This window comes from Cydia amplana, chromosome 19 (genome assembly GCF_948474715.1).
Source record: "Cydia amplana chromosome 19, ilCydAmpl1.1, whole genome shotgun sequence".
NCBI classification, from domain to species: domain Eukaryota; kingdom Metazoa; phylum Arthropoda; class Insecta; order Lepidoptera; family Tortricidae; genus Cydia; species Cydia amplana.
The window spans coordinates 14,519,562-14,538,781 of NC_086087.1; the positions used below are offsets into that span (position 1 = coordinate 14,519,562).

General features: G+C 44.0%; 1 protein-coding gene across 1 annotated transcript; it reads left to right on the forward strand.

Moving 5' to 3' along the window:
- Nucleotides 1–19,026, forward strand: LOC134656799 (microprocessor complex subunit DGCR8). The gene is made up of 11 exons (XM_063512322.1): nt 1–249; nt 802–930; nt 2,765–2,907; nt 3,542–4,356; nt 6,261–6,379; nt 6,989–7,111; nt 9,728–9,903; nt 11,719–11,856; nt 15,139–15,258; nt 17,086–17,205; nt 18,819–19,026. The coding sequence occupies exons 1-11, from the start codon at nt 39–41 to the stop codon at nt 18,978–18,980; spliced, it is 2,256 nt and encodes a 751-aa protein (XP_063368392.1). The 5' UTR covers nt 1–38; the 3' UTR covers nt 18,981–19,026.
- The last annotated feature ends 194 nt before the right edge of the window (nt 19,027–19,220 follow it).

The window sequence follows — 19,220 nt, forward strand, 5'->3', positions numbered from 1 at the left end:
CAATATGCAGGCACCCTAAGTTAATCCCTATTTCTAGGATGAGCGAACTCGAAGGACCACCATCCAAGAAGCAAAGACTAGAGGATTTCACCGAAGACCTGGACACGGATAGACAGATAGATGAAGACAAGTTTGACAACTTCGTCCTGCCCGAGGAGTTGGAGAGGCTCCGGGAGTTCAAGGTGCTCGATGAAGTCAAGTCTAATGATGAGGATAGTGAGGAGGAGACGGATGAGGACGATGATGATGGTAATTACTTGAGATTTGCACATTATTGTTGAAAAATGTTGATGTTTCTTGGCTACAGATTGTTGAAAACGAATTGAAGAGAAATTTTTTCACCTATGTTATGACCTGTTCCTTTCTTCGTTATAAAAGAGTTACCCTGAAGAATAAGGGTTGAAAGTTTTTAGGGTTACACAACCCTACGGTCGTAGGGGACACCCCCTAAGGGTAAAAACGGGACCCTAAGGAGACTAAGACTCCACTGTCCGTCTGCCTGTCACCAGGCCGTATCTCATGAACCGTGATAGCTAGACAGTTGAAATCTTCACAGATTATGTATTTCTGTTGCCGCTATAACAACAAATACTAAAAAGTACGGAACCCTCGGTGGGCGAGTCCGTCAACTAGGCAAAAATAGTAGCATAGAAGAAATGTTTAAAACTGCCACAAAAATGTATGTTTCGTAACTTAAATACCATAAAGATTTTAAGAGTGACCGAGAAGACCATACCCATGGCAATGGGTGACGAGAAAAGTAGATATATAAGCTTCATGCAGAAGTGCCACTGTTGACAGGCAAGTCCGAGGGCGTCCCCGAGGAAGAGATCGAGAAGATGCTGGAAGAAGACCTGCCGGAGGACTTCAAGGCAGCCCCCAAGCCCAAGGAGAAACCGTACATAACTAGGCAGAAGACGGTTCTAGAAGGTAAATCCCTGTTTTTGAGATGGCTTCAATTTAATACCAGTCTAAAAGACAGTACAAGAGAGTAAAACCATTCTTGAATACACCTCTTCTTCTTCCTACCTCTATCCCATCAGTTTATCTGGGGTCGGCGCCAGGATATTCTATCCCGGGTTGTCGTTGCTGTAAGTTTCTGGGCTTTTAAATCCTTCTCCACAGTTGACCACCAGGGGCCCATTTCTCGAACGATATATTAGTCTAATATTATTAGTGTGTTGTCATGGCAACCCATACGATTTGACAGTTCGTGGACTAATAATATTAGACTAATATCCTTCGAGAAATAGGCCCCAGGTGTAGTGATGGGTAGGACATCAATTTAAAATGAGTTTGTATGAGTACCTCATTTTCTAAAATGAGGTGTTACAATGTCTTACTTCAAATGAGGTGAGGTACTAGCATATTTTCAGCGTCCACTATTCCATTAATTCCAACGGCGACAAAAATATTTAATGTATATACATATTTATGTATTCATCACTTCCTTTATAAATAAATAAATAGTAACATTTGATTGGAGTGCAATTCTGGAGGTTAAGAATAGAACTTTTAGGAGAAAGATAATTTTAGAATCAAGTAAAATGAATAGAGGAGTGAAGTAAGACATTTTAGCGGTACGAAGTACTGCGACAAATTAACAAAATGAGTGGTACAAATGAGGTGCCTCACGAGTGAGCGACTCAACACTACTACAGTCAGCTCGACAAAGAAGCCCTCGCTATTTTATTCGGTGTTACCAAGTAGTGATGGGTAGGACATCAATTTAAAATGAGTTTGTATGAGTACCTCATTTTCTAAAATAAGGTGTTACAATGTCTTACTTCAAATGAGGTGAGGTACTAGCATATTTTCAGCGTCGACTATTCCATTAATTCCAACGGCGACAAAAATATTTAATGTATATACATATTTATGTATTCATCACTTCCTTTATAAATAAATAAATAGTAACATTTAATTGGAGTGCAATTCTGGAGGTTAAGAATAGAACTTTTAGGAGAAATTTAATTTTAGAATCAAGTAAAATGAATAGAGGAGTGAAGTAAGACATTTTTGCGGTACGAAGTACTGCGACAAATTAACAAAATGAGTGGTACAAATGAGGTGCCTCACGAGTGAGCGACTCAACACTACCCAGGTGGCTGGTCGTCTGCCTCTTCCTCTAGATTGGGCACTGATTGAGTACAGTTTTCACGGAGTACCTATCATCTCTGCGCATAATGTGACCAGCTAAATCTACTTTCTCTCAATTTATCTGCTACTGACGCTACTTTGAAAGATCCTCTGACATATCGTCGCTATACTTACTCAACCTCATATCTGCAACAATCATTTGATGGAAATGTCGCTTTTCTTTCAATCGGAATACGGGTGTTTTTGTCATCAAATGAGTGTTGCAGATACGAGGTTGAGTAAGTATAGCGGCGATATTCGCGTATAATATAATTTTGCGCGTGCGATAGAGATAGGAAATAGCGGGTCAATGTACCAAATTCTTGGTGCTTAGCGTCCTTATTTTAGCGATGTGCCGCTCGCACGCCGGTGCAGAGGGCCTACCGCGGACCACGGTCGACGTGTTGCCTCTCTGTCGCACTTGTAGATTCGTACGTAAGTGTAACAGGGAGGCAACACGTCGAACGTGGTTCGTGCAGACGGCCGTAATTGTGTATCAAAAGAAAAATATTGGACTAAAGCGGAAATGCAAATCGCGCTCACCTATTTCAACCGCATTTGTGTGGCTGGAATAAGGTAGGTAGCGGTTAATAACCAAGAAATTCAAGATTAATTGTCATTTCAGAAAAGGGAGTGAACCAATTCGAGGTGCTTCCCTTGGATTGGATGATGGTGCGGCACTACAGCGGCATGCCCGTGTACATGCACCGCGGGACCCGCGTGTGCACGCTCGCGAAACCATACTCGCTCGGCAAAGGCAACACCAGGGTAAGCGTAGTGATAAGAATAATTTATTATCAATAATGTAATATCATACAGATTACATGGTAAAAGTTGCGCGAATGCTATCCTGTGTGTCCCAAACTAGGCTGAGCTAAATCTGAGGCTGTATCTGACCTACAAAAAATAGTATATCGGAGTTAAGTTGGTGGACTCTGGAGTGACTGCTCATATGATGCGACGTTAGAATTAGCCTCAAACCGAAAATACGGCAGAAATAAAAAATAATTCAGATTTTAGTGTCAATTTTAGTATGGCGGTGTTTCGTATGGCATTATGAGTCTTTCTACAATTTTATTTCCAAATGAATGTCTAGGTTCTTCATCCATTGGGCTGCGTTATCACTAAACACTATTAAGTCCAGAGATTCACCAGGGTGCATTAGTTTTGGGCACTCGTGAATTATATGGTGGATAGATTGTATAGGCGCTCCGCAATCTCATTCCGGTGAGTTTTTCCACCCAAACCTAAACATGAAATCGCCAGATCGACCGTGCCCTGTGCGAAGTTAGCAAGTTCTATTGAATGACACTTTATGTGTAAGATTTCTGTTATAGGTACCTACATATTTCAGATTAGCATGCATTTAAAAAGTAAAAAAAAAATCTTTTACCTATTTTAGCGGCACGACATACCAATCAGCGCTATACCGTGCCTCGCGTACCGGCGCGCTTTAGAAGAGGAGGGAAAACAAAAAGAGATAGACGACAAGATCAAAGAACAGATCGAGAGCGGCGCCTGGGCTAGAATGGGACAGAATGATCATAATAAGAATGTAACCAACAATACTAGTAATAGTGGGCAGGAATGTATAATTATTAGTGGAAATGAAGATAGTATTCAAGACACTTCTTGCCAGGGTAGTAGTAGATTAGATAGCCCTAAGCCTAGCGAAAACTTAGAAAATATACAATCAAACGAAATTCTTGAAAACGCACAAGATTCTACAGAACAAATATCAAAAGAAATTCAAGAAATAAAACAGGAAATTCTAATAAAGGAGGAAATAACTATGGAGCTCGAAGATATAACCAATGAAATAAAAATGGAGTGTCCTTATAAACATAACGAAACAAATGAAAGCGATGATAAAAATGTAGAAGATATTAAAATACCTGATGATGAAAATAAAATACCTGATGAAATAAATGAAATACCTGATGAAGTAAATGAAATACCTGATGAAGTACATAAAATACCTGATGAAGCAAATAAAATACCTGATGATGAAAAGAATGAGACAGCAAATGAGGATGAAAGAGATGAGACACCGCTTAACCAACAGCCTGTGGTGTTGCCCGGAGGCATAGTGATGCCTCCACCGAGGGTGGAGACGGTGAATACTAGCTGGAAGACGCAACAGCTCACGCATGAGCAGGTTAATGATTATTGCAAGAAGCTGTTCAAGTTTAAAACTGTTAATATTATGCATTTTAGGTAAGTTTGACCTTTAATCGTTATAAACTATACAGGATGGTCCAAACATTGACGTCCAAAAATTTTTTTTAGATTCCTCACGTCGTGGGCTATCAGTGGGCCCCATGTATGTTAGCCGATTTTTCGTAGTTTTCGAGTTATGATTTTTTAAACTTTTAACATTTGTTATGTAATTCCGGGGTTCCCATACAGGGTGACTAAAAAATAACTGCATTCCCGTTGCCAGGGAGGTTTTGGGATTATACTGAGGAAATTTTACTATGGGACCAACCCCGAAATCGCGAAAAAAAAATTTGGCTTTCATACATTTTGGCTGTGGTCCATTTTCTATGGAACGGTAATTTTTTTTTTCGTAATTTCGGAATTTCATAACAAAAGTTAAAAGTTTAAAAAATCATAACTCGAAAACTACGAAAAATTGGCTAACATACATGGGGTATATTCTGATAGCCCACGACGTGAGGAATCTAAAAAAATTTTTGGACGTCAAGGTTTGGACCACCCTGTATACAGGGTGTCACAGAACTACCACGTCAGTGACACCGGAGGTAGGTAGGTAGGTAATAACTCGAAAACCGTGCAACTTTTACTGAGGTCATGTTAGTCTGGTTAGGTTCCTCTTGAGTTGACCTACCTCCGGTGTTACTGTGACGTGGTAGTTCTGGGACACCCTGTATATGCAGCGGCGGTAGCACGGTCGCATTTTTATCGCATGTCACCATGCCTGTCACGTTCTAACAAGTAGGTATGTAAGTGCGAAAGTATCGCGCATAGTGACAAGCGATAAAAATGGAACGATGCTGCGCCTGCAGGATTAGGTAGACTATGTTATGTTTTGTTGTTATAAAATAAAATTTGTAAACCACTAGAAATTAGAGCTAGAATTACCCCTAGAGGTCACCAGCAGAAGTTGTTAAGCGAGTGACGTGTTCAAAATGATCAGCCGGCCTATTATGGATAGCTTTATCCATCTTTATCCACGTGATAAAATAACTGTCACTGTTTAACACCGTGGGATAGAAAGTGACGGACACCGTTTTATCACGCTGTCACGTAGACAAGAACCACCATCATATCCGTACTGAGCACAACATTGTTGTTCAAATAGTAAGATTGAGCTTAACTACTTTTCTTGCTAACAGGGGCCCGTTTCTCAAAAGCTTGTAACTTGTAATACAAGTGGAAGTCCCTTTCTAACAAAAGCTGTCAAAAAGTGACATCCGCTTGTATTACAAGTTACAAGCTTTTGAGTAACGGGCCTCTGGACTTTATATATAAGACTGTTTTTTGTGGATAGATAAATAGATAAATCGTTTATTTGTTTGCTGCAACACCACACATTTTACAAATAGGTACATTACAAACATAACGAAACTAAAATATGTACAAAATAAACTAATACAAAAAAATAAAAATAAAAATACTTACACACGAAAAATGCGTTTACCTGCTATGCCTGCTATACTCTGTGTGCATTGCAGCAAAAACAAAAGGGTTCCGACTCAGCTATACGCTCCACTCTACTGAGCAAAGCACTGATATTCTGCCGGAACCCAGATCACGTACAGTTGAGTAAAAAGTGTGTAGTGTGTTATAAGTGTTCCGAAATAAAATACATAAATAAAACAAAAATAAGAAATACAGTGTCCATAAAACAAAATAAAAGTGATTTGACCGATTAGATCTTGAAATCCGCAACCAAAAAGTCGTATGGTATCCCTGTTTTTTGTTTATCAAGCAGTATCTTTTTAAACTGGTGTTTAAAAGTTAGCTTATTTTTGAGCCGTCTTACAGGTGGAGGGATATCATTCCAGCATTTGGTCGCGAGATATCGGATGGATATGACAACAAACTCTTTTTTATCTAGATTTAGTAAGTCTGTAACTCCTCAAATGTATGTTTAGGCGGTGGGCAGACCGGCGCAAGTACGCCAAGGCTCGCAAGACGCTTCAATACCCCACCTTACCAGAAGGCACCAAACTTATCACCATACCCGCTCAACCTGCCAACGGGCAAGATAATGGTAAGGAATCAACCATTTATTTATATTTTACATGTTTCTATGAAAAAGACTACGAGGATTATCTCTCAAATTTTATGCAATACCACAGAATAAGTAATAATAACAGAACGGCCACGCACCGCCCCGCCCCGACTCGCATTACCTCGCCCCGCGACATGAATCTGGCGGACTTCTGGCGTACTCTCAGTAAAGCGACTTACCCACGCATACACAATAACGCGTGTACAGACGTGCCACGCACACATATAAACGCAAATAATTTTTGATGTATGGCGTGTCCGCCCTGTGTCAATACTATATAACCAGTGGGGAGACACTCCTCGCTTCGGGCAAACTCAGATCCGTTCGGCTCAGCATTGCTCCGAGCAATTATTAGGGTAGGCATCACTTGACGTCCTTTTGCGTGCACGACCACAAATAAGATAAAGACTTGAATTTTGACAACCATAGCCGAAAGGGACATTAGAGGGAGATAGCACGATTCGTCCCTGAATCGCTGTTAAACTTTTTTTTTGTAGGAAGTGTCCTTTCTGTACGGTAGTACTATTATTTATTCTGTGCTGTAACTTCACGTTAAGGAATCATTCAAATTTGAACTCTATGTTGTAGGCGGTAAGGCGAGCAAGCGCGACTGGGTGATGAACATGAACGGGCGCAGTTACCTGTCCGTGTTCCATGAGTACGTGCGGCGCGCTCTGCAGAAACAGCCTGTATACGAGTTCAAACAGCTGGGTAAGTGTTAGTGAAACGTGAGCCTTGTGTTGTAAGGTAAGGTAACGGGTGAAGGACATGAACGGGCGCAGTTACCTCTCCGTGTTCCATGAGTACGTGCGGCGCGCTCTGCAGAAACAGCCTGTATACGAGTTCAAACAGCTGGGTAAGTGTTAGTGAAACGTGAGCCTTGTGTTGTAAGGTAAGGTAACGGGTGAAGGACATGAACGGGCGCAGTTACCTCTCCGTGTTCCATGAGTACGTGCGGCGCGCTCTGCAGAAACAGCCTGTATACGAGTTCAAACAGCTGGGTAAGTGTTAGTGAAACGTGAGCCTTGTGTTGTAAGGTAAGGTAACGGGTGAAGGACATGAACGGGCGCAGTTACCTCTCCGTGTTCCATGAGTACGTGCGGCGCGCTCTGCAGAAACAGCCCGTATACGAGTTCAAACAGCTGGGTAAGTGTTAGTGAAACGTGAGCCTTGTGTTGTAAGGTAAGGTAACGGGTGAAGGACATGAACGGGCGCAGCTACCTGTCCGTGTTCCATGAGTACGTGCGGCGCGCTCTGCAGAAACAGCCCGTATACGAGTTCAAACAGCTGGGTAAGTGTTAGTGAAACGTGAGCCTTGTGTTGTAAGGTAAGGTAACGGGTGAAGGACATGAACGGGCGCAGTTACCTGTCCGTGTTCCATGAGTACGTGCGGCGCGCTCTGCAGAAACAGCCTGTATACGAGTTCAAACAGCTGGGTAAGTGTTAGTGAAACGTGAGCCTTGTGTTGTAAGGTAAGGTAACGGGTGAAGGACATGAACGGGCGCAGTTACCTGTCCGTGTTCCATGAGTACGTGCGGCGCGCTCTGCAGAAACAGCCTGTATACGAGTTCAAACAGCTGGGTAAGTGTTAGTGAAACGTGAGCCTTGTGTTGTAAGGTAAGGTAACGGGTGAAGGACATGAACGGGCGCAGTTACCTGTCCGTGTTCCATGAGTACGTGCGGCGTGCTCTGCAGAAACAGCCTGTATACGAGTTCAAACAGCTGGGTAAGTGTTAGTGAAACGTGAGCCTTGTGTTGTAAGGTAAGGTAACGGGTGAAGGACATGAACGGGCGCAGTTACCTGTCCGTGTTCCATGAGTACGTGCGGCGCGCTCTGCAGAAACAGCCTGTATACGAGTTCAAACAGCTGGGTAAGTGTTAGTGAAACGTGAGCCTTGTGTTGTAAGGTAAGGTAACGGGTGAAGGACATGAACGGGCGCAGTTACCTGTCCGTGTTCCATGAGTACGTGCGGCGCGCTCTGCAGAAACAGCCTGTATACGAGTTCAAACAGCTGGGTAAGTGTTAGTGAAACGTGAGCCTTGTGTTGTAAGGTAAGGTAACGGGTGAAGGACATGAACGGGCGCAGTTACCTCTCCGTGTTCCATGAGTACGTGCGGCGCGCTCTGCAGAAACAGCCTGTATACGAGTTCAAACAGCTGGGTAAGTGTTAGTGAAACGTGAGCCTTGTGTTGTAAGGTAAGGTAACGGGTGAAGGACATGAACGGGCGCAGTTACCTCTCCGTGTTCCATGAGTACGTGCGGCGCGCTCTGCAGAAACAGCCTGTATACGAGTTCAAATAGCTGGGTAAGTTTTTGACAATGGGGTTGGCAACTGTCAAAGGTTTGCATAGATGGCGCCATCATAGCCCCTTTTTCTATGCGATTTGGCTTAAAGGGCTGGCATCCAGGGCATTAAAAAAACAATTCTAGGGATTGAAAGGGCAAGCTATGATGGCGCCATCTGCTAAATATTTCGACCGGCCAACCCCATTTTAAAGATTATTACGTCAAAGGGTTCTTGGCGTTCATTGGGTTAAAAATACCAGTAAGGGCAAATGCCCGATGCCTTCAATACATTGCGCAATCGTGCGGGGCGAGGGGTGGGTCGCACGCACCCGAGCTGCATACATCGCCATTGTTAGTAGCTCGGTACTACTTACAGGGCTAGCGTGTCTTATAGTATAAGTGTAAGTCTTGGGCAGTTGTGTAAAAGTCTGTAACAACCGTACTGTGTTCTTGTGCGGTGTCGGCATTTACGCAAACATCAAAGGCGTCGGTCCACTGTTACTTTTTACACTGTGCTTCTACGCTAAAATTATATTAGTCATTTAAGAGATCTTCACTAACTTTTCGACCAACAATAATTAGATTAATTAGCATTTTCACTCTGGAAAAAAGTCAGCGACTAAAACATTAATTTAAAAAATTCGATCCAGGATCAATTATTTAAGCTGGTGGGCTAGCGGTAAGAACGTGCGACTTTCAATCCGGAGGTCGCGGGTTCAAACCCCGGCTCGCACCAATGAGTTTTTCGGAACTTATGTACGAAATATCATTTGATATTTACCATTCGCTTTTCGGTGAAGGAAAACATCGCGAGGAAACCGGACAATCCCAATGTCTAGTTTCCCCTCTGGGTTGGAAGGTCAGATGGCAGTCGCTTTCGTAAAAACTAGTGCCTACGTCAATTCTCGGGATTAGTTGTCAAACTGACCCTAGGCTCCCATGAGCCGTGGCAAAATGCCGGGATAATGCGAGGAAGAAGTTTCAATGTGTCTCGTAACTATAATTTTGATCACCAATTAATTTACCTCATTTTGTTGCAGAAAATGCTTCATCGCCGTACCAAGCCACAGTATACATAGGTGGCATGCAGTACGGATCAGGCCGGGGCTCGAGCAAGCGACAGGCAAAATCCGCCGCCGCCAGGGCCTCCATACATATCCTGATCCCGGAAATGAGAGCTGAACTAGACGCGCCGCAAGCTGATCCCGATTTCACTGTGAGAAATTTCCATTGATTGATTGATTGATTGATCATTTCCTTCTTATCTTGTGCATATAAAATCCTCTCTATGAAAACTTGCTTTTAACCAAATGGGTTAACCTAGTGCCCTTTGGCCACGTGGTCCACCTTTGTCCTACCGGTCGGACCACATGAACTTTTTTTTCCGATTGATTCTACCAAACTATCGGACTATTGGAACTGTAATTTTCTTAGACCACGTGGTCCTACCGATAGGACCATATGAACTTTTTTTTTCCGATTGATCCGATTGATCGGACTACCAAGAATTAGAATTCCGCTTCGTCCTACCGGTCGGACCACATGTGGTGGACCAGAAAGTGGTCTACCACTTCTCGACTCTATTACTTGATAAATAGAGTCGAAAAGTGGTAGACCACTTTTTTGGCTGACTGTACCTACTATGTACGGCAGCGATAACAAATCTATCATACTACAGGTAAAAACGAGTTCATGTGGTCTGATCGTAGGGTTGCCAGATCGAAAGCCGCTATTATCGGGAAAAAATATAAATTTTTCGGGATTTTGGACCTTAAGTCGGGAAAAAAAAACCTATCAAATTAAATTAATTGTATTAAAAACAACGATATTTTACATTATTGGCAGTACGTCAGCTGCTCTGCCCACTCTCGCCACGCGCGCCCCGCGCGCGCGCTGGCGGGCTCGACGCGGGTCGCTTGCTCGCTCGACGACAGTTCGGAACTTGAAAATATTGTTTTATAACGTGAAGCTGTTTTTCGGGACAATTTTCACTTCGTCGGGAATCGGGAACACATGCTAAAAATCCGGAGAATCCCGCCGAATCCCGACCATCTGGCAACCCTATCTGATCGGTAGGACGAAGCGGAATTCTAACTCTTGGTAGTCGGATCAATCGGAAAAAAAGTTCATGTGGTCCGACCAGTGGGACAAAGGCGGTAGGACCACGTGGCCAGAGGGGAAATACCAGTCTATATACCTTAATCTTAGTTTTTTGCACTCTAGTCTTTAGTCCTCACACTAACTACTAACTAAATATGGGAAATGGCGTCGCTGCGCAGTTGCGCCAACGTTGCGTCGGGCAGTAGCCATAGAGTTGACTAAACACCAACGCTTGGGAGACGCTAGTCCCACACTAGCTCAAGCCCTGGCCCTTAAGATCAAATATTATTCGAAATATTTATCGTCAACGAAGATTTTAAAAATAATTTTAATTATACATCGTTATTTAGTTCAAATGCACATTCATTATAAATAAATAAATATTAGAGGACATTTTACACAAATTGACTAAGCCCCACGGTAAGCTCTAGGCTTGTGTTATGGGTACTTAGACAACGATATAATACTTAAATACATAGAAAACAACCATGACTCAGGAACAAATATCTGTGCTCATCGCACAAATAAATGCCCTTACTGGGATTCGAACCCAGGACCGCGGCTTCACAGGCGGGGTCACTACCCACTAGGCCAGACCGGTCGTCAGATTACTTGTGCCATAGAGAAAAAAATACATAGAGTGCTCACTCCATACATCAGTTTTAGTACCAAAAAGACTATTAGCATCTAGCATCGAGTAGCGGAACTATCAGTACTGCTACTTGACAATAGATGTAGCACCGACCGGAAAGTCTTATGCTGTTGAGATAAGACTTTCCGGTCGGTGCTACATCTATTGTCAAGTAGCAGTACTGATAGTTCCGCTACTCGATGCTAGATGTAGACACTGAAATTAATAGTCTGAACTGACTGCTTGTGCAAACAAATGTTTCTATATTGATTTCTGACTTATTTTCTTAAATTTCCACAGTTCTTCGACTATGTAGGCATAGAGGACCCGCGTATCTCAGAGTTCTGCGCGGCGACGTGTGAGCCGTCACCGCACGCTATACTCCGTACGTGTCTACTGCGCAACTTCGGCGCTCAGGACCGGCATATACATACCGAGGTACGCATTCCAAGATGGCGGCGATTTCCACAGTTCTTCGACCCCGTAGGCGAAGAAGACCCGCGTATCTCAGAGTTCTGCGCGGCGACGTGTGAGCCGTCACCACACGCTATACTCCGTACGTGTCTACTGCGCAACTTCGGCGCTCAGGACCGGCACATACACACAGAGGTATGTACTAACAACAACACAAACTATAACCACCTATGTGCGCCTTATCTAGTCGAAAAAAGAGTTTAAAATGGTCAGTTAAGGGTTTGACGTAAATATATAAACGTCGGGAGTCATCACCGCAGGGCATCTGACGAACTTGCCTATAGTCCAAATTAAGCGCACAGGACCGGCATATACACACCGAGGTACGCATTCCAAGATGGCGGCGAATTTCTAATAGGTTTTCCTGTCATCTATAGGTAAAGAACTATTTGGTGTATTTTTTTCAAAATGTTAGACCCAGCAGTTTCAGAGATAAAGGGAGGGTCATCCTATAAGGGTTCCGTTTTTTTCCTTTTGAGGTACGGAACCCTAAAAATGGCTACGCAAATAGTATACAAATGTAGTGCATGATTGTTTCCCTTCGTATTTTCACGGATTATTGTATTGTATTGTAGTACGGGCGATTTTCCGCAACTCGACGTCCTGCGCCTATTTTGCGTGATAGGGGCTAGTCCTGCCAGCCCAGCTCCTCGAGGAATCCTATCAAACCTTTGATGTTGAGTAGGACCTCGGGGAGATCTCTCGGGGATCCGAGATGTTTTGCCCTGTATGGGGCCACTCCGCTGCATTCCAGCACCACGTGAGAGGCTGTTTCTTCCTTCTCCATGCATCCACGGCATAGGGGACTGTCTGTGACACCTGTTATAAAAAGATGTTTGTTAAAAAGTCCATGACCTGTTATGACACTGGTTACCATACTCAGACGGACTTTTCCTAGTTGAAGGAGTGCCCTTGTGAGCTTACCGTTGATGCCAGGCATGGCTTGTTTGGCCTGTCTGCATCCAGTCTGGTTTAGCCAGTGTTCTGTGTGTAGTTTCCCTGTGCGTGCCAGCAGCATTGAGCGTACCTTGCTAAACGGTATCGGGAGAGTAGGTTCCGGGCCAATCGCCCCCGCACCCGATCCTTGTCTGGCAAGCTCGTCCGCAGCATCGTTACCTCGGGATCCACTGTGTCCCTTGATCCATTGTAAGGTGATCTTGTTGTTCTGACATACCTCCATTAGTCGTTCGTGGCATTCGTGTATGAGTTTGGATGTAACTATATGGCTTTTTAGGGCCATTAAGACTGCTCTACTGTCGGAGAGTATGCGGATGGAGGATCCTACTACCTTCCTTGCAGTGATGGCAGCCGCCGCGTTTATGATACCCATGCACTCAGCTTGGAATACCGAGCTATGGGATCCTAGCGGAGTGGTGATTGACATGGTCAGGTCTTCTGAAAAGGTTCCAGAGCCCGATCCGCTGTCTGTTTTGGACCCATCAGTGAAGATTCTCAGCTCCCGGGGATTGAGTCCTTCGTAGTTGTCGTCCTCATATAATTGTATTTTGTACCTTTTGTCGAAGATGGCTTGTTTGTGAATTCGATCCGTGCCTGCCGTGAGCACTGGAAATTCGTTGTATACCTTTTCCAGGCATGTTGTGTGAAGAGCTCCTGTGATGTTAGACCATATATTGAGGGTTCGCAACCTTACCGCTGAGAGACTGGCCTCTTGTTGTATGTGTAGGTGCAGCGGTGGAAGGTTTAGCATGACCTCCATGGCTGCAGTCGGAGTGGACCTCGTGCAGCCAGTGGTGGCCGCGCATGCGAGCCTCTGGAGTCTTTGTAGCTTGTCACGTACGTTGCCTAGGTTTGTTCTTGGCCACCAAACCAAAGCACCGTAGCAGAGTAGGGGGCGGATTATAGTCTTATAGAGCCAAAGGGTAATTTTCGGGTTGAGTCCCCACCTCTTACCAATCATCCTTCTGCACTGCCAAAAGACTACTCCCGCCTTGTCTATGCGTCTGTTGATGTGATTGTTCCAGTTGAGTTTACTGTCGAGAGTTAGCCCTAAGTACTTAACTTCATCGGTCAGCTGTAGCTCAGTCTGGAAGAGTGTTGGTCTGGTAAAGTTGCCAAGTGCCCTTTTATTGGTGAACATTACCATTTCTGTTTTGGTGGGGTTAACTGATAGGTCAAATTCTCTACACCAGCGTTCTACGATCCGAAGAGCTGCCTGGGTGAGATCGCATACTGTACTGGCAAATTTACCTGATATTAATATTGCCAGATCATCAGCGTAGCCTATTGTGTAAAAGTGTTCCTCGTTAAGTTTGGTTATGAGGTTGTTAACCACTAGGTTCCACAACAGAGGTGACAGGACTCCCCCTTGAGGGCATCCTCGCACCGCCGCTACGGCCTGAGGTTCGCCTACATACCTTATTGTCCTTTGATTTAGCATGTTCATGATCCACTTTATTAGTCCGGGTTCAGCGCCGTGGCTTCCTAGGGCATTCCCTATACTGGTAAAGTGAGTCTTGTCAAAAGCGCCCTCTATGTCAATGAAAGTGCCAAGGCACATTTCTTTGTTGTGGATGGCTCTCTCAATGCGGCTTACAACCATGTGTAAAGCCGATTCCGTAGATTTACCTGAGCTGTACGCGTGCTGGTTGTTGTGCATCGGTATGTTCTTTAGCGCTCTATCCCTCAGATCCCTGTCACACAGTTTTTCCAAGGTTTTAAGTAGGAATGATGTGAGACTGATGGGCCTAAAGGATTTAGCAGCTGTGTAGTCGTTCTTACCTGGTTTAGGTATGAATACCACATTCACATCTCTCCATCTTCTGGGCACGTACCCCCAGGCTAGGCAGGCTGCCATGATGTTGGTCAGGGTTTCCTGGATGAGTCCTAGTCACGGAAACGTACGAATGTATATTTATTTGAGTCAGTCTCGGTAGGTACTAAAAATACTGATCTTGACTGAAGTAGCATACTGTGTCAAATACGAACGTTCCCGAGAAAACACTACATCTGAGGAGTGTATTTTCAAAAGGGTTTATTTTTTCTGGGAATCTATTTCTAAATTGGACCTTAAGTTTTCTTGAGCAAGGTTCTCTCTAGAAGTACCGCTAAGAAAAAAATAAACCCTTTTGAAAAGACACTCCTCATCTGTAAAAACTCGTGGAATGGGCCTTCTTCTAAGGAATTTGTTTTAATATTGAATATAGAAATTGGACAAAGATATTGTACAGATAAAATACCACCCTAAGATAGTATATATCAATGATTAACCCAACTGTTTTATTTCAGATGAAAAAACTGGAATACCAGAAGATCGAGTTGACTATGCGCGTGGGCCGACACTCCGCCACCGTTGTCTGCAAGAACAAGAAGGCGGCCAAGCAGCGCGCCAGCCAGGCCATACTGCAGGTATTTAGAACCTTATAGCTTAGGCAATAAGGTCGATAACACTGTGACACTCCGCCACCGTCATCTGCAAGAACAAGAAGGCGGCCAAGCAGCGAGCCAGCCAGGCCATACTGCAGGTATTTAGAACCTTACAGCTTAGGCAATAAGGTCGATAACACTGTGACACTCCGCCACCGTCGTCTGCAAGAACAAGAAGGCGGCCAAGCAGCGAGCCAGCCAGGCCATACTGCAGGTATTTAGAACCTTACAGCTTAGGCAATAGAGTCGATAACACTGTGACACTCCGCCACCGTCGTCTGTACAAGAAGGCGGCCAAGCAGCGAGCCAGCCAGGCCATACTGCAGGTATTTAGAACCTTACGGCTTAGGCAATAAGGTCGATAACACTGTGACACTTCGCCACCGTCGTGTGCAAGAACAAGAAGGCGGCCAAGCAGCGCGCCAGCCAGGCCATACTGCAGGTATTTAGAACCTTACAGCTTAGGCAATAAGGTCGATAACACTGTGACACTCCGCCACCGTCGTCTGCAAGAACAAGAAGGCGGCCAAGCAGCGCGCCAGCCAGGCCATACTGCAGGTATTTAGAACCTTACAGCTTAGGCAATAAGGTCGATAACACTGTGACACTCCGCCACCGTCGTGTGCAAGAACAAGAAGGCGGCCAAGCAGCGAGCCAGCCAGGCCATACCGCAGGTATTTAGAACCTTACAGCTTAGGCAATAGGGTCGATAACACTGTGACACTCCGCCACCGTCGTCTGCGAGAACAAGAAGGCGGCCAAGCAGCGCGCCAGCCAGGCCATACTGCAGGTATTTAGAAAATGTAGTGTGTGAGTAAACAGTAAAAATTCATGTGAGTGAAACCGATGGCGTCTAAACAGTTTAAAATATGTCTCACGAAAGTTTAATATCGAGTAATATATACATTTTTATACCACGTCGGTGGCAAACAAGCATATGGCCGTCACCGTAGCCATAAAGTAAGTATAGTATATATGTAGTCTGTGCCGTAGCCTATGAACGCCTGCAACTACAGGGGTGTTACATGCGGGTTGCGTTGCCGACCCTACATAGATACTATAGATAGTGTTGTCCTGTTCGCAAATTTTTAGCTTTTAAGAAATAACTATGTTTGTTTGTAATGTATGTCTCAATAGACCTCAGTTGTCTGAAAATAAATCGTATTTGATTTAACACTTTCATCGCTACGCCTATCGTGTCATCGTGAACCTTGTCGGAGTGCCGGAAGGTTGATATTGGGCTGTAGCTGCGCGCGTCAGTCGTCTGGCGGTCAAGGGGTTAAATTCAGTTTTTCCGTATACAGTGTGTGGCCTACAACACGGGCGAAAAATTAAAACGTAGATTCTACTCCTCAAACTAGACAATGTTTGTTCAACAACTTTTAACTTGTGGTTTGTATTTTAAAACACTTTAAAATTTATTCGAACACGCAATGTATTACGAAATTGATTATGCCTGTACGGTGACAAGACTGACGGGCAATGTCAATTAGACGGAATTTAAAGTACATTGAAAATATTATTTAGTTTGTCTGAAAAAGGGACAATTTTAAGACTACATAATTTCAAAAAGTTGTTGAACAAAAGTTTTATTGTTTGAGGAGTAGAATCTACGTTTTAATTATTCGCCCGTGTTGTAGGCCACACACTGTAGACTGACGCGCAGGCCACGACATTGCGCGACTGGCTTCGGCTAAGGCGACAACCATAGGTGGGAACGAAAGGTCCGATCGCTGTCTCGCTCCGGTTGTCGCCTTAGCCGATGCCAGTCGCGCAATCTCGTGGCCATGAAGATATACTTGTTTGCAGGCATTACACCCGCACGTCCGCTCTTGGGGCTCGCTGCTCCGCTTGTACGGGTCGCGCTCCGTCAAGAGCTGCAAGGAGAAAAAGATAGAAGAACAGCAGATAACCCTGCTGCAAGACAAGGTGAGACAACTATACACTAGCGATGGGCGAGTCGAGTTATCTGATTCGAATAATTCGAATCAGTCTACAGATGAGTTAATTCGAATCAAGACTATTGGCAATTCGAATCAACTCGACCACTAGCTAACTCGGCGAAATCGCCAACTCGCCGAGCCAACGCTATCACACTGCTACTAAGGCCATTCAAAAATAAACCTTAATTCCGTGCTCTGAAGGTTCTTTTTACAACAACTGCCGCTCGATTCGCCATCTCAACTCGAGTTGGTACTATGATCATTCAAAAATAAACCTTAATTCCGTAACCCGAAGGTTCTTTTTACAACAACTGCCGCTTGATTCGCTATTCCAAGTATACCAACTCGAGTTCACTGCTAGTATGGCCATTCAAAAATAAACCTTAATTCCGTGCTCTGAAGGTTCTTTTTACAACAACTGCCGCGTAACTCGCCGTCTCAACTCGCTCCGCGCCTGTGCCTGTGACCTTGTCGCGAACCACGCGAATCGTCGAGTCGAGTTAACTCGATTTTGAATTCGAATCAGCGGCCGAATCAATTCGAATGATTCGAATTGAAAAAAAGTGGACTCGTCACATCGCTACTATACACCTCTCATTTTAACCTGCTTCTGCCAGTGCCAAATCCGCGATACAAATGCAAACAGGATACGCGGCGGGCGATGCGACAAGGAGTGCGAGTCGGACTCGCGCACGAAGGGTTCCGTACCATTACGCAAAAAACGGCAAAAAATCACGTTTGTTGTATGGGAGCCACTTAAATATTTGTTTTATTCTGGTTTAAGTATTTGTTGTTGTTATAGCAGCAACTGTAAACATTTCAACTGTCTAGCTATCAGCTACCGGTTCATGAGATACAGCCTGGTGACAGACAGACAGACATACAGACAGATGGACAGAGGAATCTTATTAATAGGGTCCCGTTTTTACCCTTTCGGTACGGAACCCTAAAAAAAGATAGAGCGGGTACCTCTATCATTCTCAAGTAAATATATATATTTATTGATAACATATTTTTTCTCAAAGTTGACGTTGCCGGTAAAAAAAATTGGTCGCGAAGTGCGTAGTTTATGGTCAGTCAAAAAATTAAAAACATTGCAGTCTCGATTTCGGGACTGCAATGTTGCATACAAATTCCATTATTTGTCGAGTCCCAAACTTTTTAAAAGTTGAAATGGCCATATCAAATGAAGGCATAGGTCCATTAAACAGCCAAACAGATGATCAGTACATTATAATGTTGGTACCGCGACTATTTAGGTGTCTCAAATAGGTTGGCGTATTTTCAGCAGAAAAATACACTTACATTTTTTTTTAAAGCGGCAAAGCATATCTTTTTAATGGTTTTACTTTTTTCTGTGAAAATTTGAACGTTGCTTCTGTAAAATATTTCTATTATTTTTACATTTCTTGCACCATTTTTTAAGAAAAGTACTATATATGACTCGGCTGGAAGGCTACTTGCTGGCTTCGGGTTCAATTAAACGGACTCCCGAGGTCGTCCGTTTAAAACGAATCCTCAGCCAGCAAGTAATTACTTCCGAGCCTCGACAATAATGTACTATTAGCGCTCTGATGATAAAAAATGCGATGTTTTTAGGCTCGGCACAACGAACCAAATTACGCCGTGTTGGAAAAGCTTCGCAATGAGATGAGAAAGCTGAAGGAAAGGGACGAGGCCGTGGTCCCAATCGGCACTCTGCTCGTCAAGGATGACCTACCCACACACTCCGGGTCCAACCTCAACAACGTAGACCTCTAGACGTGAGGTACACACCATTTGGACCTGTAGGTATACACATTGGTCCCAATCGGCACTTTACTCTTCAAGGACGACTTACTATCTGCATTCCGGGTCCAATCTCAACAACGTAGACCTCTAGACGTGAGGTACATACCATCTGGACCTGTAGGTATACACAATTGGTCCCAATCGGCCCTTTGCTGTTTAAGGATGACTTACCTACCTACACACTGAGGGTCTAATCTCAACAACGTAGAC

Excerpts from the sequence above, each read along its gene's own strand:
- LOC134656799 (XM_063512322.1), top strand. The coding sequence starts at position 39 with ATGAGCGAACTCGAAGGACCACCATCCAAGAAGCAAAGACTAGAGGAT. Across the intron at positions 931-2,764 it reads GCAGAAGACGGTTCTAGAAG|AAAAGGGAGTGAACCAATTC; the intron begins GTAAATCCCTGT and ends TTGTCATTTCAG. Across the intron at positions 11,857-15,138 it reads ACCGGCATATACATACCGAG|ATGAAAAAACTGGAATACCA; the intron begins GTACGCATTCCA and ends GTTTTATTTCAG.